This window comes from Hypanus sabinus, chromosome 14 (assembly GCF_030144855.1).
Source record: "Hypanus sabinus isolate sHypSab1 chromosome 14, sHypSab1.hap1, whole genome shotgun sequence".
NCBI lineage: Eukaryota > Metazoa > Chordata > Chondrichthyes > Myliobatiformes > Dasyatidae > Hypanus > Hypanus sabinus.
Window position 1 is genome coordinate 107,906,811 of NC_082719.1, and position 15,937 is coordinate 107,922,747.

General features: G+C 45.2%; 1 protein-coding gene across 4 annotated transcripts in view; it reads right to left on the reverse strand.

Annotated features, from left to right (window-relative positions):
* Positions 1-15,937, reverse strand: part of gne (glucosamine (UDP-N-acetyl)-2-epimerase/N-acetylmannosamine kinase) — a 162,886-nt gene that overhangs the window by 31,428 nt on the left and 115,521 nt on the right. For all 4 annotated transcript variants that reach the window (XM_059989782.1, XM_059989783.1, XM_059989784.1 and 1 more), the window contains exons 7-8: positions 6,684-6,894; positions 4,507-4,636 (exon numbers count right to left, since the gene is read on the reverse strand). In XM_059989782.1, the coding sequence (XP_059845765.1) occupies positions 4,507-4,636; positions 6,684-6,894 (341 nt within the window). The remainder of the gene's footprint in view (positions 1-4,506; positions 4,637-6,683; positions 6,895-15,937) is intronic.

Here is a 15,937-nt window from a genome sequence, read left to right on the forward strand (position 1 = left end):
AGGGAGAAGAGGAATGCAGTAGTCATAGGGGATTCATAGTCAGGGGAACAGACAGAGATTCTGTGAGCCTGATAGAGATACCCGCATGGTGTGTTGCCTCCCAGGTGCCAGGGAACGGGATGTCTTGGATCAGGTCCAGAACATTCTGAAGGGAGAGGGCAAGCAGCCAGCTATCTTGGTGCATGTTGGTACCAATGACATAGATAACAGAAGGGAGGAGGTCCTGAAGAGAGATTTCCGGGAGTTAGGAAGGAAGCTGAGAAACAGGACCTCCAGGGTAGTAATCTCAGGATTGCTACCTGTGCCACGTGCTAGCGAGGGCAAGAATAGAAGGATCTGGCTGATGAATGCGTGGCTGAGAGACTGGTGCAGGGGGCAGGGCTTCAGATTCTTGGATCATTGGGATCTCTTCTGAGGGAAGTATGATCTGTTCAAAAAGTACAGGTTACACCTGAAGCTGAAGGGGACCAATATCCTGGTGGGAAGGTTTAATAGAGCTGTTAGGGAGGGTTTAAACTAATTTGGCGGGGGATGGGATCCAGAATGGTGGAGCGGAGGAGAGGGAAAACAGAAATAAATCTAAGATAGTGAGCAGTAAAGATGTCAGGAAGGACAGGCAGGTGATGGGGTAAATTTGCAGCCATTGGGATGAGTTGCAGTGCAATCAAAACAAAAAGTCCTAAATACTGGACTTAAGGTATTATACTTAAATGCACGCAGCATAAGGAATAAGATGGATGATCTTGTCGTACAACTACAGATTGGCAGGTATGATATTGTGGTCATCACTGAGACGTGGCTAAAGGATGCATGTCTCTGGGAGCTGAACGTCCAAGGATACACGGTGTATCAGAAGGATAGGCAGGTAGGCAGAGAGGGTGGTGTGGCTTCATTAGTAAGAAATAATATTAATTCATTAGAAAGAGGTGACATAGGATCAGAAGGTGCAGAATCTTTATAGGTTGAGCTAAGAAATCGCAGGGGTGAAAGGACCCTGATGGCAGTTATCTACAGGCCTCCAAACAGCTGCAGTGATGTGGACTACAAATCACAACAGGAAATAGAAAAGGCTTGCCAGAAGGGCAGTGTTATGATAATTTTGGGGGATTTTAACATGCGAGTGGATTGGGAAAATCAGGTCAGCACTGGATCTCAAGAGAGAGAATTTGTAGAATGTCTACGCCATGGCTTTTTAGAACAGCTTGTTGTTGAGCCCACTAGGGGATCGGCTGCACTGGATTGGGTATTGTGCAATGAACCACAGGTGATTAGAGAGATTGAAGTTAAGGAACCCTTAGGAGGCAGTGATCACAACATGATTGAGTTCACTGTGAAATTTGAGAAAGAGAAGCTGAAATCCGATGTGTCGGTATTTCAGTGGAGTAAAGGAAATTACAGTGGCATGAGAGAGGAACTGGCCAAAGTTGACTGGAAAGGGACACTAGCGGGAAGGACAGCAGAGCAGCAGTGGCTGGAGTTTATGCAAGAAGTGAGGAAGGTGCAAGATAGATATATTCCTAAAAAGAAGAAATTATCGAATGGAAAAAAGGATGCAACTGTGGCTGACAAGAGAAGTCAAAGCCAAAGTAAAAGCAAAGGAGAAGGCATACAAGGAAGCAAAAATTAGTGGGAAGACAGAGGACTGGGAAGTTTTTAAAAGCTTACAAAAGGAAACTTAGAAGGTCATTAAGAGGGAAAAGATGAACTATGAAAGGAAACTAGCAAATAATATCAGAGGATACTAAAAGCTTTTTCAAATATATAAAGAGCAAAAGAAAGGTAAGAGTAGATATAGGACTGATAGAAAATGATGCTGGAGAAATTGTAATGGGAAACAAGGAGATGGCAGAGGAACTGAATGAGTATTTTGCATCAGTCTTCACTGAGGCGAACATCAGCAGTATACCGGACACTCAAGGGTGTCAGGGAAGAGAAGTGTGCGCAGTCACAATTACGACAGAGAAAGTACTCAGGAAGCTGAATAGTCTAAGGGTAGATAAATCTCCTGGACCAGATGGAATGCAGCCTCGTATTCTGAAGGAAGTAGCTGTGGAGATTGTGGAGGTATTAGCAATTATCTTTCAATAGTCAATAGATTCTGGCATGGTTCTGGAGGACAGGAAGATTGCAAATGTCACTCCGCTATTTAAGAAGGGGGCAAGGAAAGGAAAAAGGAAATTATAGACCTGTTAACTTGACATCGGTGGTTGGGAAGTTGTTGGAATTGATTGTCAAGGATGAGGTTATAGAGTACCTGGAGGCATATGACAAGATATGCCAAACTCAGCATGGTTTCCTTAAAGGAAAATCCTGCCTGACAAACCTAGTGCAATTCTTTAAGGAAATTACAAGTAGGCTAGACAAGGAAGATGCAGTGGATGTTGTGTATTTGTGATTTTCAGAAGGCCTTTGATAAGGTGCTGCACACGAGGCTGCTAAACAATATAAGAGCGCATGGAATTACGGGAAAGTTACATATGTGGATAGAGTGTTGGCTGATTGGCAGGAAACAGAAAGTGGGAATAAAGGGATCCCATTCTGCTTGGCTGCCAGTTACCAGTGGTGTTCCACAGAGGTCCGTGTTGGGGCCGCTTCTTTTTACATTGTATATCAACGATTTGGATTATGGAATAGATGGCTTTGATGCGAAGTTTGCTGATGATACAAAGATAGGTGGAGGGGCCGGTAGTGCTGAGGAAACAGAGAGTCTGCAGAGAGACTTGGATAGATTGGGAGAATGGGCAAAGAAATGGCAAAGTTGTTTCCCATTGTGAGGGAGTCTAGTATGAGAGGGCATGACTTAAGGATTGAAGGGCACCCATTCAGAACAGAGATACAAAGAATTTTTATTAGCCAAAGGGTGGTGAATCTGTGGAATTTGTTGCCACGGGTGGCAGTGGAAGTCAAGTAATTGGGTGTATTTAAGGCAAAGATTAATAGGTATCTGAGTAGCCAGGGCATCAAAGGTTATGGTGAGAAGGCAGGGGAGAGGGACTAAATGGGAGAATGGATCAGCTCATGATAAAATGGCGGAGCAGACTCAATGGGCCCAATGGCCGAATTCTGCTCCTTTGTCTTATGATTTAGATGATGGAATAGGTGGCTTTGTTGCCAGGTTTTCAGACCATACAAAGATTGATGGAGGGACAGGTAGCATTGAGGAACTAGGTAGGCTGCAGAAGGACTTGGACGAATCAGGAGATGGACAAGAAAGTGGGAAATGAAATACAATGTTGGAAAATGTATGGTCATGCACTTTAGTGGTGGAAATAAATGTGCAGACTATTTTCTAAATGGGGAGAAAATACAACAATCTGAGATGCAAAGGACTTGGGAGTCCTTGTGCAGAACATCTAACGGTTAACTTGCAGGTTGTGTCAGTGGTGAGGAAGGGAAATGCCCTGTCAGCATTCATTTCAAGAGGTCCAGAATATAAGGGCAGGGGTGTAATTCTGAGGCTTTATAAGGCATTGGTGAGGCCTCACCTTGAGTATTGTGAACAGTTTTGGGCCTCTCATCTTACAAAAGATGTGCTGGCATTGGAGATGGTCCAGAAGAGGTTCACAAGGATGTTTCCAGGAATGAAAGGATTATCATACAGGGAACATTTGATGGATCTGGGTCTGTACTCAGTGGAATTCAGAAGGATGAGAGGGGGGATCTCATTAAAATCTTTCGAATGTTGGAAGTCCTAGACAGAGTAGATATGGAAAGGATGTTTCCCAGGGTTGAAGAGTCTAGGACAGGACACAGCCTCAGGATAGAGCGGCACCCTTTCAAAATAGCAAAGCACAGAAATTTCTTTAGCCAAAGGGTGGTGAATTTGTGGAATTTGTTGCCACATGTAGCTGTGGAGGCCAGGTTGTTGGGTGTATTTAAAGCAGATATTGATAGGTTCTTGATTGGACACGGCATCAAAGATTATGGGGTGAAGGCCCAGAACTGAGGTTGAGGAGGGGAAAAAAAAAGTATCGGCCAAGATTGAATGGCAGAGCAGACTCCAATGGGACAGAAGGCAAAATTCTGCTCCTATGTCTTATGGTCTAAAAATAGAGGATTTTAGGAGCACAGGCAGTGACCGCTCTGTGGAGACCAGCCACATCAGGAAAGTGGATACCCCGTATCAAAAACATGAAGATTACATCAGGTTTAAGAGAAATACCTGGCCAAAGGAGACCTTTACTCTTCTTGACTAGGGTCAAGAACATCTCGTAGATTTGCACAGAGGTATTCAGTTTTGTAAATTCACATACTTGTGAACTAAGCCAATCAAGGTGTTTGTCAGTAAATACAGATTCTCTCTGTGGTAAAATGATCAATATTATTGAGAGCTTATCGTGGTAACAGTATATGTCAGACACACTGGTTTAGAAATTGATAAATTACACAGAAAATTTGCACTGTCAATTAATAGGATAATACAACTGCGTAACTTCACCAAAGCAGACAGCTCCAACAGCAGTCACCAAATGAAGACTCCCTACAGCCCTGAAGTTTTCAACTTACCAACTCCAAGTATTCTGCAGTTCAGATTCACTGACTCTGCTGCAGCCTCTGTGCACATCTTCAGAATCAACTCCATTCTTTCATTGTAAGCTTTGGGATTGGATCGAATATATTTTTTTATGATTTCGCCCTGTAAGGTTTGCAAACAATCAAACTTAAATCAGAAATTGTAATATCTCAGTTGCAGCACACAGAGCAAGAGTCAACATATCTCAAGTAAAATCAATGAAGTAGCACCCAGACCTGAAATGTATCTGCACCTGCGTTAGGGAAACTGTTTGGTAGCACAAACAACCAATTCTATGTAGCTTTCAGCTCATCCAACCTTCCATGGCAAGGCTATGCCCTGTACCTATTCCCACTCAACAATTATTATGATTTTTCTGATATTTTAGCTTTAATTCCCTGATTTTTCATCCTTATGACTTAACTTTCAGGTTTCCTAGCTCTCCTTGTGCAGTTATCATCAATTGCAGCCTTCCCTCAACAGCCAACCAGTCACATTCCGGAATCCCATGCAGGACCCTCTTCAAGCCCCACAACCAAAGAAACACACTCAGGTATTCCCTGTAAAACCCTGCTCAAGCCCCCAGCCACAGAAAGACATTCAGGAACCCCCTGTAAGATCCTCAAACCTCCAACCACAGAAACACACTCAGGAACCCCCTGTAAAACCCTCAAACCTCCAACAACAGAAACACATTCAGGAACCCCCTGTAAGACCCTCAAACCCCCCAACCACAGAAACACATTCAGGAATCCCCTGTAAGACCCTCAAACCCCCAACCACAGAAACGCATTCAGGAATCCCCTGTAAGACCCTCAAACCCCCAACCACAGAAACACATTCAGGAATCCCCTGTAAGACCCTCAAACCCCCCAACCACAGAAACACATTCATGAATCCCCTGTAAGACCCTCAAACCCCCAACCACAGAAACACATTCAGGAATCCTCTGTAAGACCCTCAAACCCCTAACCACAGAAACACATTCAGGAATGCCTGTAAGACCCTCAAACCCCCAACCACAGAAAGACATTCAGTAATCCCCTGTAAGACCCTCAAACCCCCAACCACAGAAACCCATTCAGGAATCCTCTGTAAGACCCTCAAACCCCCAACCACAGAAACACATTCAGGAATGCCTGTAAGACCCTCGAACCCCCAACCACAGAAACCCATTCAGGAATCCCCTGTAAGACCGTCAAACCCCCAACCACAGAAACACATTCAGTAATCCTCTGTAAGACCCTCAAACCCCCAACCACAGAAACACATTCAGGAATCCCCTGTAAGACCCTCAAACCCCCAACCACAGAAACAAATTCAGGAATCCTCTGTAAGACCCTCAAACCCCCAACCACAGAAACACATTCAGGAATCCCCTGTAAGACCGTCAAACCCCCAACCACAGAAACCCATTCAGGAATCCTCTGTAAGACCCTCAAACCCCCAACCACAGAAACACATTCAGTAATCCTCTGTAAGACCCTCAAACCCCCAACCACAGAAACACATTCATGAATCCCCTGTAAGACCCTCAAACCCCCAACCACAGAAACACATTCAGTAATCCTCTGTAAGACCCTCAAACCCCCAACCACAGAAACACATTCATGAATCCCCTGTAAGATCCTCAAACCCCCAACCACAGAAACATATTCAGGAATCCCCTGTAAGACCCTCAAACCCCCAACCACAGAAACACATTCAGGAATGCCTGTAAGATGCTGCTCATTATGCTCCTATTTTAGAACAGCTTTTTAACCAGCCTTTTTATCAGTTCATCTTAAATCTTTTGAGTATTGCATATTTATTTTTGATTAAAGATGATAAAGATTAGATTTATTAGTCACATACACCAAAACATACAGTGAAATGCATCATTTATGTAAATGGCCAACATGGTCTGAGAATGTGCTGGGGCAGTCCACGAGTGTCACCCCCACAGGAATCCTGCGGTCACAGGGAAAATGTACAAACTCCTTACAGGCAGCAGCAGGAATGGAGCTGCAATCACTGGCACCGTAAAGCATTATGCTACCATGCTGTATTTAAATCTGTGCCGTGCTTTTCTGTATTAAAGTGGCATATTGGTGATGTATTTCGTGAGAACAACACAGACAAATGGACAAGGGACTCAGAGATTGTGCTAATCTGAGGAAAGGATCATTACCTTCATACTGATAATAGCCACTCGCAGGTTTGTTCCACCCAAGTCCACAGCTAAGGCACTCTGTATTTCCAGAATGTGGTCGATATCCTGCGAGCCACACTCCTTCACCGGTGGGAAACAAAACTTCTTCTGCAGAGGCTCAGTTACATCTATTGTCTTCAGGAATTTCAATATCCGTGGGACTGCATTTCCATCACCATATATTTTCGAACTTGAAATAGAATTTTAAAAGTTTTAAGAAGAAGCAATTGCAGGCTTTTGCCATTTTTCTGGCAGACCAAACAAATTGTGTTTCGTCAGCAAGGGCAAATAAAAATAAAGCAGGGCAAGTAGAGGAGTGATTGTGTAAGTAGATCAGTGTTGGAGTTCGGGATGCCTTCACAAGAATAGGCTTGGGTGAGTAAGTTTCTTCTTCACCCTTTATTCTTTGTCCATTAGTGCATATTTAGAGCAGTGCGGATGGCTCCAGGAGCTGTGCTGCGTTTTTGTGAGAAATGTGGGAATTCCAACCTCCTAATAAGCAGATGTACCGATCTGCAGCTCCTCAGAGAATGTGTTAAACAGCCAGAGCTGCAGCTCAAACGGGAAACCGAGGAGATAATAGGAGTTACAGGGAGGTAGGCACTCCTAAGTTGCTGGATGGGTGACTGTCAGCAGAAGAAAAGGAAATGGGCAGCCATTGCAGAGTAGCCCTGTGCCCATTCTGTCAGTAATAAATATACCGCTTTGGATACTCCTGGGGAAAGAACGTATTGGAGGACGCCGCAGTGATCAGGTCTCTGCACTGTGGCTCAGAAGGGATGGGGAGAAGAGGGCTGCAGTAGTGATAGGGCATTTCATAGTTAGAGTAGGTTCTGTGAATGTAATCAAAACACCCAGTTGGCATCTTGCCTCCCAGATGCCAGGGTCAGGGCCATCTTGGATTGGGTCCACAGCATTCTAAAGAGGCACGGTGAGCGGTACATATTGGCATCAGCCCTAAGGAGAGAACTTAAGGACATAGGTAGAAAGATGAAAAACAGAACCTCCAGGGTAGCAATCTCTAGACCACTGATGCGCCACATGCCAGTGAGAACAGAATGATTTAGCAGATGAATACGGGGCTGAGGAACTGGTGCAGTGGGCAGGGCTTCAGATTTCTGGATCACTGGGATCTCTTCTGCAGAAGGTGTGACCTGTACAAAACAGACAGGTTACACCTGAATCCGAGGAGTACCAGTCAGAAGGGGAAAAGGGTTAAGCAGCCAGTGGCTACCCCTCTCAACAACAGGTATGCTGTACCACTGTGGATACTGTCGGGGGGAGATGGGGGGGATGATTGAACAGAGAAAAGCAACAGTAGTTGGGTCTTTGGCACTGAATCTGCCTCTGTGACTCAGAAGGAAAAGGGGGAAAGAAAGAAGCAAGCTGTGGTGATTTGTTAATTAGGAGAATGGACAGGAGGTTCAGTGGGTGAGAAGATTTTTGGATGGCATGTTGACTCCCAAGTGCCAGGGCATGGGATATCTTGGATCAAATGCTCAGTATTCTTAAGTGGGATGGTAAACAGCCAGAAGTCATGGTCTGCATAGGTACCAAAGATATGGTCAGGACAAGTGACGAGGTTCTGCATTGAGAGTTCAGGGAATTAGGTGTTAGTTAAAGGTCAAGACCTCCTACATTAGTGCAACGTGCTAGTAAGGCCAGGACTAGGAAGATTATACAGATTAACACGCAGCTGAGGAGTTGATGTAGGAGGGAGGACATAAGATTTTAGAATCAATGGGCTCTCATCCAGGGAAGGGGGGACACCTGCAGAAGACACAAACAAGAGAGAATCTGCAGATGCTGGAAATCCAAGCAACACACACTAAATGCTGGAGGAACTCAGCAGGCCAGGTAGCATCTATGGAAAAAAGTACAGTCAACGTTTTGGGCCAAGAGAGACACCAACTCTTGTTGGAGTATTGTCCACAGGGCACATGTCATGTCCTAATGAAGGGTCTCAGCCCGAAACATTGACTGCACTTTTTCCATAGATACTGCCTGGCCTGCAGAGTTCCTCCAGCAGTTTGTGTGTGTTATGGTTTGCACCTGAACTGGAGTGGGACTAATATCATAAAGGTAAGGTTTGTTAACGCTGCATGGTGGAGTTTAACCTAGAGTTACAGGGGGATGAGAATCAGAGTGCAGGAACAGTTAGTGGAGAGGTTGTGGAGGCAGATGCTGGTAGAATGTCAGACAAAGTCAGGAATGAGAAGCTTGAATTGTATATATTTCAATACCAGAAGTAGAATAGGAAAGTTGGATAAGCTCATGGCGTGGATCAACATATGGATGGGGGGGGGGGGGGGGGGGATTGTAAATTAATTCTTTGCATCTGTATTGACTCAAGAAATGGATACAGAGTCTATGAGGCAATGAGGTGTTATTTGCTACACTGAGGCAAATCAGGGTGGATAAATCCCCAGGGCCTGACAAAGTGTTCCCTTGGACCCTTCAGGAGGTAAGGGCAGAAACTGTCGGGGAGAAGGTTCAAATATCAGTGTGCAGTGAGATTTAGGAATCCTCATGCAAGACTCCCAGAAGGTTAATTTATAAATCTACGGTAAAGAAAGCAAATGCAATGTTTTATTTATTTCAAGGGGAATAGAATATAAAAACAAGGAGATAATGTGGAGGCTTTATAAGACTCTAGTCAGGGCACACTTGGAGTATTGTCAGCAGTTTTCGGCCCCATATCTCAGAAATGATGTGTTGTCATTGGAAAGAGTCCAGAAGAGGTTCATGAGGATGATTCTGGGAATGAAGGGGTTAACATATGGGGACTGCTTGGGAGCTCTGGGCCTGTACTCACTGGAATTTAGAAGAATGTGGGGGGATCTCATTGAAACCTACCAAATGTTGAAAGGACTAGATAGGGTGGATATGGAGAAGATGTTTCCTATGCTGGGGGTATCCAGAACTCAAAATTGAGGGGCACCCTTTTAGAATGGATGTAAGGAGGAATTGTTCTAGCCAGAGAGTAGTAAATCTGTCGAATGCTCTGCCACAGACTTCAGTGGAGGCCAAGTCCATGGGTATATTTAAAGAGGAAGTTGATATTTTCCTGATTGGTCAGGGCATTAAAGGATATGGTGAGAAGGCAGGTGTATTGAGCTGAGTGGGATCAGAGATCAGCCATGATGCAATGGTGGAGCAGACTCAATGGGCTGAAAGCCTAATTCTGCTTCTATGTCTTATGGTCTTATGTGGGCTGCAAATTACAACAGGAAATAGAATAAGTATGTCAAAAGGTCATTGCTGCAATAGTCATGGGGGACTTCAAAATGCAGGTAGATTGGGAATATCAGGTTGATGCTGGATCCCAAGAAAGGAAACTTGTAGAATGCCTACAAGGTGGCTTTTTAGTGTAACTTGTGGTTGAGCCCACGAGGGAGCAGCTATTCTGGATTAGGTGTGGTGTAATGAACTGGATTTCATTAGTGAGCTTATGGTAAAGAACCCTTAGGAGGCAGTAATCATAAGAAGACAGAATTCACCCTGCAATTCGAGAGGAACAAGTTAAAACCAAATGTATCAGTATTACACTGGGGTAAAGGGAACTACAGAGGCAAGCCAGAGGAGTTGGCCAAAAGTGATTGGAAGGCAACACTAATAGGGATGACATCTGAGCAGCAATGCCTGGAATTTCTAGGAGGAATATGGAAGGCAGTTGATACAAACATCCCAAAGAACTAGTTTTCTAAAAGGCAGGATGGCACAACCTGCCAAACCCAACATAAAAGCAAAAGAGAGGGATATAATAAAGCAAAGGTTAGTGGGAAGTTGGAGGATTGGGAGCCTTTAGACCAACAGAAGGAAGTAAAAAAGCCATAAGGAGTGAAAGGATGAAATGTGAAGGTAAGCTAACCAATAATATCAAAGTGGATAGCAGAAGGTGTTTCAGATATTTAAACAGTAAGAGAGAGTTGAGTACAGATATTGGACTGCCAGAGAATGATTTATACTACCTGGATTGGACAGGCTAGATGCAGGAAGATTGTTTCCAATGTTGGGGAAGTCCAGAACGAGGGGTCACAGTTTAAGGATAAAGGGGAAGCCTTTTAGGACCGAGATGAGGAAAAACTTCTTCACACAGAGAGTGGTGAATCTGTGGAATTCCCTGCCACAGGAAACAGTTGAGGCCGGTTCATTGGCTATATTTAAGAGGAAGTTAGATATGGCCCTTGTGGCTAAAGGGATTAGGGGGTATGGAGAGAAAGCAGGTACAGGGTTCTGAGTTGGATGATCAGCCATGATCATACTGAATGGTGGTGCAGGCTCAAAGGGCCGAATGGCCTACTCCTGCACCTATTTTCTATGTTTCTATGATGCTGGAGAGGTAGCAATGAGGGATAAGGAAATGGTAGATTAACTAAATAAGTACTTTGTGTCGATCTTCACTGTGAAAGACACTAGCTGTTGCCAAAAGTTCTAGTGCCGGGTAGAAGTGAGTGGAGTTGCTTTTCCTAGGGTGAAGGTATTTGGGAAGCTGAAAGGTCTGAAGGTAGACAGGTCACCTGGACTAGGTGGACTACACCTGGGGGTTCTGAAAGAGGTAGATGAAGAGATTGCGGAGGCGTTACTAATGATCTTTCAAGAATCACTAGATTCTGGCATGTTTCTAGAAAATTGTAATGTCGCTCTACTCTTCAAGAACGGTAGGGGCAGTAAAAAGGAAATTACGGGTCAGTTAGTCTGACCTCAGTGGTTGGGAAGATTTTAGAGTTGATGTGGTTTCAGTATACTTAGAAGCACATGATAAAATAAGTCCATTATCAAAGAAAGAATGTGCTGACATTGGAGAGGATTCAAAGGATGTTCATGAAAAGAATAGGACCTATCAAGTGTGACAGTGGGAAATTGTGTATGAAACCGGAGGAAATAGTACAGGTACTTAATGAATACTTACTTCAGTATTCACTATGGAAAAGGATCTTGGTGATTGTAGTGTTGACTTGCAGCAGACTGAAAAGCTTCAGCATGTAGACATTTAGAAAGAGGATGTGCTGGAGCTTTTGGAAAGCATCAAGTTGGATAAGTTGCCAGGACCAGATGAGGTGTACCCCAGGCTAGGGAGGAGATTGCTGAACCTCTGGCAATGATCTTTGCATCATTGGGGACGGGAGAGGTTCTGGAGGATTGGAGGGTTGTGGATGTTGTTCCCTTATAAGAAAGAGAGTAGAGATAGCCCAGGAAATTATAGACCAGTGAGTCTTACTTCAGTGGTTGGTAAGTTGATGGAGAAGATCCTGAGATACAGGATTTATGAATATTTGGAGAGGTATAATATGATTAGGAATATTCAGTATGGCTTTGTCAAGGGCAGGTCATGCCTTTCGAGCCTGATTGAATTTTTTGAGGAGGAATCTTGGGGTCCGAGTCCATAGGACGCTGAAAGTAGCTGCACAGGTTGACACTGTGGGTAAGAAGGCATATGGTGTACTGGCCTTCATCAATCATGGAATTGAATTTAGGAGCCAACAGGTAATGCTGCAGCTATATATGACCCTGGTCAGACCCCACTTGGAGTACCGTGCTCAGTTCTGGTCACCTCACTACAGGAAGGATGAGGAAACCATAGAAAGGGTGCAGAGGAGATTTACAAGGATGTTCAACACGTACAAACAAACTGCATGAACTCAACAGGTTGGGCAGCATCCATTGAAATGAGCAGTCAACGTTTTGGGCCGAGACCCTTTGTCAGGACTTAAGAAGGGGGGGGCAGGGACTCTATAAAGTAGGTGGGGGGAGGGTGGAAGATGCCAGGTGAATAACCAATCAGGAAAGATCAAGAGGTGGGGGAGGGGAAGCAGGAAGGGGATAGGCAGGAGGTGAAGAAGGAATGTAAGGGGAAAGCACTATGGGTAGTAGAAGAGGGCAGAATCATGAGAGGAGTGATAGGTAGCTAGAAGAGGAGGCAGAGTGAAAGTGGGATGAGGGAAGGGAGAGGGAGGGAATTACCAGAAGTTGGAGAATTCGATGTTCATACCAAGGGGCTGGAGACTGCCCAGATGGTAAATTAGGTGTTGCTCCTCCAACCTGAGTTTGGCCTCATCATGGCTGTAGAGGAGGCCATGTATGGACTTATCCAAATGGGAATGTGAAGCAGAGTTGAAGTGGATGACAAATGGGAGATCCTGTCTGTTGTGGTGGACGGAGTGGAGATGCTTGATGAAGCAGTCCCCCAATCTGCGTCGGGTCTTGCCGATGTAGAGGAGGCTGCACCGGGAGCACTGGATGCAACAGATCACCCCAACAGACTCACAAGTGAAGCGTTGCCTCACCTGGAAGGACTGTTTGGGGCCCTGAATGGTGGTAAGAGAGGAGATGTAGGGACAGGTGTAGCATTTATGCTTGCAGGGATAAGTACCAGGTGGGAGACCTGGTGGGAGATCTGTGGGGAGGGACGTGTGGACCAGGCAGTCACAATAGACAACAGGTGCAGAGGTAGACCATTCGGCCCCCTCCTTCTTAAGTCCTGACGAAGGGTCTCGGCCCGAAACGTTGACTGCTCATTTCAACGAATGCTGCCCAACCTGCTGAGTTCATGCAGTTTGTTTGTACGTGTTGAACATCCTTGTAAATCTCCTCTGCACCCTTTCTATGGTTTCCTCATCCTTCCTGTAGTGAGGTGACCAGAACTGAGCATGGTACTCCAAGTGGGGTCTGACCAGGGTCATATATAGCTGAAGGGCCTGCACCGCCATTTTGAGATCATGGCTGATCATCTACTATCAATACCCGGTTCCTGCCTTGTCCCCATATCCCTTGATTCCCCTATCCATAAGATACCTATCTAGCTCCTTCTTGAAAGCATCCAGAGAATTGGCCTCCACTACCTTCCGAGGCAGTGCATTCCAGACCCCTACAACTCTCTGGGAGAAGAAGTTTTTCCTTAAATGTCCTAAATGACCTACCCCTTATTCTCAAACCATGCCCTCTGGTACTGGACTCTCCCAGCATCTGGAACATATTTCCTGCCTCTATCTTGTCCAATCCCTTAATAATCTTATATGTTGCAATCAGATCCCCTCTCAATCTCCTTAATTGCAGTGTGTACAAGCCCAGTCTCTCTAACCTCTCTGCGTAAGTCAGTCCAAACATCCCAGGAATTAACCTCATGATTCTACACTGCACTTCCTCTACAGCCAGGATGTCCTTCCTTAACCCTGGAGACCAAAACTGTACACAATACTCCAGGTGTGGTCTCACTAGGGCTCTGTACAAATGCAAGAGGATTTCCTTGCTCTTGTACTCAATTCCCTTTGTAATAAAGGCCAACATTCCATTAGCCTTCTTCACTGCCTGCTGCACTTGCTCATTCACCTTCAGTGACTGATGAACAAGGACTCCTGGATCTCTTTGTATTTCTCCCTTACCTAACTCTACACCGTTCAGATAATAATCTGCCTTCCTGTTCTTACTCCCAAAGTGGATAACCTCACACATTAAACGTCATCTGCCAAGTATCTGCCCACTCACTCAGCCTATCCAAGTCACCCTGAATTCTCCTAACATCCTCATCACGTCACACTGCCACCCAGCTTAGTATCATCAGCAAATTTGCTGATGTTATTCTCAATGCCTTCATCTAAATCGTTGACATAAATCGTAAACAGCTGTGGTCCCAATTCCGAGCCCTGTGGCACCCCACTAGTCACCACCTGCCATTCCGAGAAACACTCATTCACCGTTACCCTTTGCTTTCTATCTGCCAACCAGTTTTCTATCCATGTCAATGTCTTCCCCCCCCCAATGCCATGAGCTTTGATTTTACCCACCAATCTCCTATGTGGGACCTTATCAAATGCCTTCTGAAAATCGACGTACACTACATCCACTGGATCTCCCCCGTCTAACTTCCTGGTTACATCCTCGAAAAACTCCAACAGATTAATCAAGCATGATTTACCCTTGGTAAATCCATGCTGGCTCGGCCCAATCCTATCACTGCTATCTAGATATGCCACTATTTCATCTTTTATAATGGACTCTAGCATCTTCCCCACCACCGATGTCAGGCTGACAGATCGATTGTTTCCTCCCTCCCTCCTTTCTTAAAAAGTGGGATAACATTAGCCATTCTCCAATCCTCAGGAACTGATCCTGAATCTAAGGAACATTGGAAAATGATTACCAATGCATCTGCAATTTCCAGGGCTACCTCCTTTAGTACCCTAGGATGCAGACCAACTGGATCTGGGGATTTGTCGGAGGGAATGATCCCTGCGAAAAGCGGAGAGGGGTAGAGAGGGAAAGATGTGCTTAGTGGCAGGGTCCTTTTGAAGGTGGTGGAAGTTGCAGAGGATAATAACGGAGGCTGGTGGGGCGGTAGGTGAGGACAAGGGGAACACGGTCCCTGTTGTGGTGACGGGAGGATGGGGTGAGGGCCAAAGTGCAGGAAATGGAGGAGATGCGGATGAGGGCATCATTGATGACGGCAGAAGGGAAACCACAATTCTTAAAGAAAGAAGATGTTTGAGATGTCCTGGAATGGAAAGCCTCATCCTGGAAGCAGATGCGGCGGAGACGGAGGAACTGGGAATAGGGAATAGCATTTTTACATTTGGCAGGGTGAAAAGAGGTATAATGAAGGTAGTTATGGGAGTTAGTGGGCTTACAGAAGATGTCAGTGGGCAGTCTGTCTCCAGAGATGGAGACCGAGAAAGGGGAGAGAAATGTCCGAGATGGACCAAGTGTATTTGAGGGCTGGGTGAAAGTTAGAGGCAAAGTCAATGAAATTGACGACCTCAGCATGGGTGTAGGAAGCAGCATCAATGTAGTCGTCAATATAGCGAAGGAAAAGTTGGGGAGCAGTACCAGTATAGATTTGGAGCATTGACTGTTCCATATAACCCACGAAGAGGCAGGCATAGCTGGAGCCCATGCGAGTGCCCATAGCTACACCCTTAGTCTGAAGAAAGTGGGAAGAGCCAAAAGAGAAGTTATTAAGTGTGAGTACCAGTTCTGCCAACCGGAGGAGTGTGGTGGTGTTGGGGAACTAGTGAGGTCTATTGTGAAGAAAGTAGCGGAGGGCTTTGAGGCCTTCTCGATTGGCCCTCCGCTACTTTAGAAGAATGAGGGTGGATCTCATTGAAAACTATCAAATGTTGAAATGCCTAGATGGAGTGGATGTGGAGAGGATGTTTCCTATAGTGGGAGAGTCTAGGATCAGAGGTCACAGCCTCAGAACAGAGGAACACCCAGAGATGATGAGGAATTTATTCAGT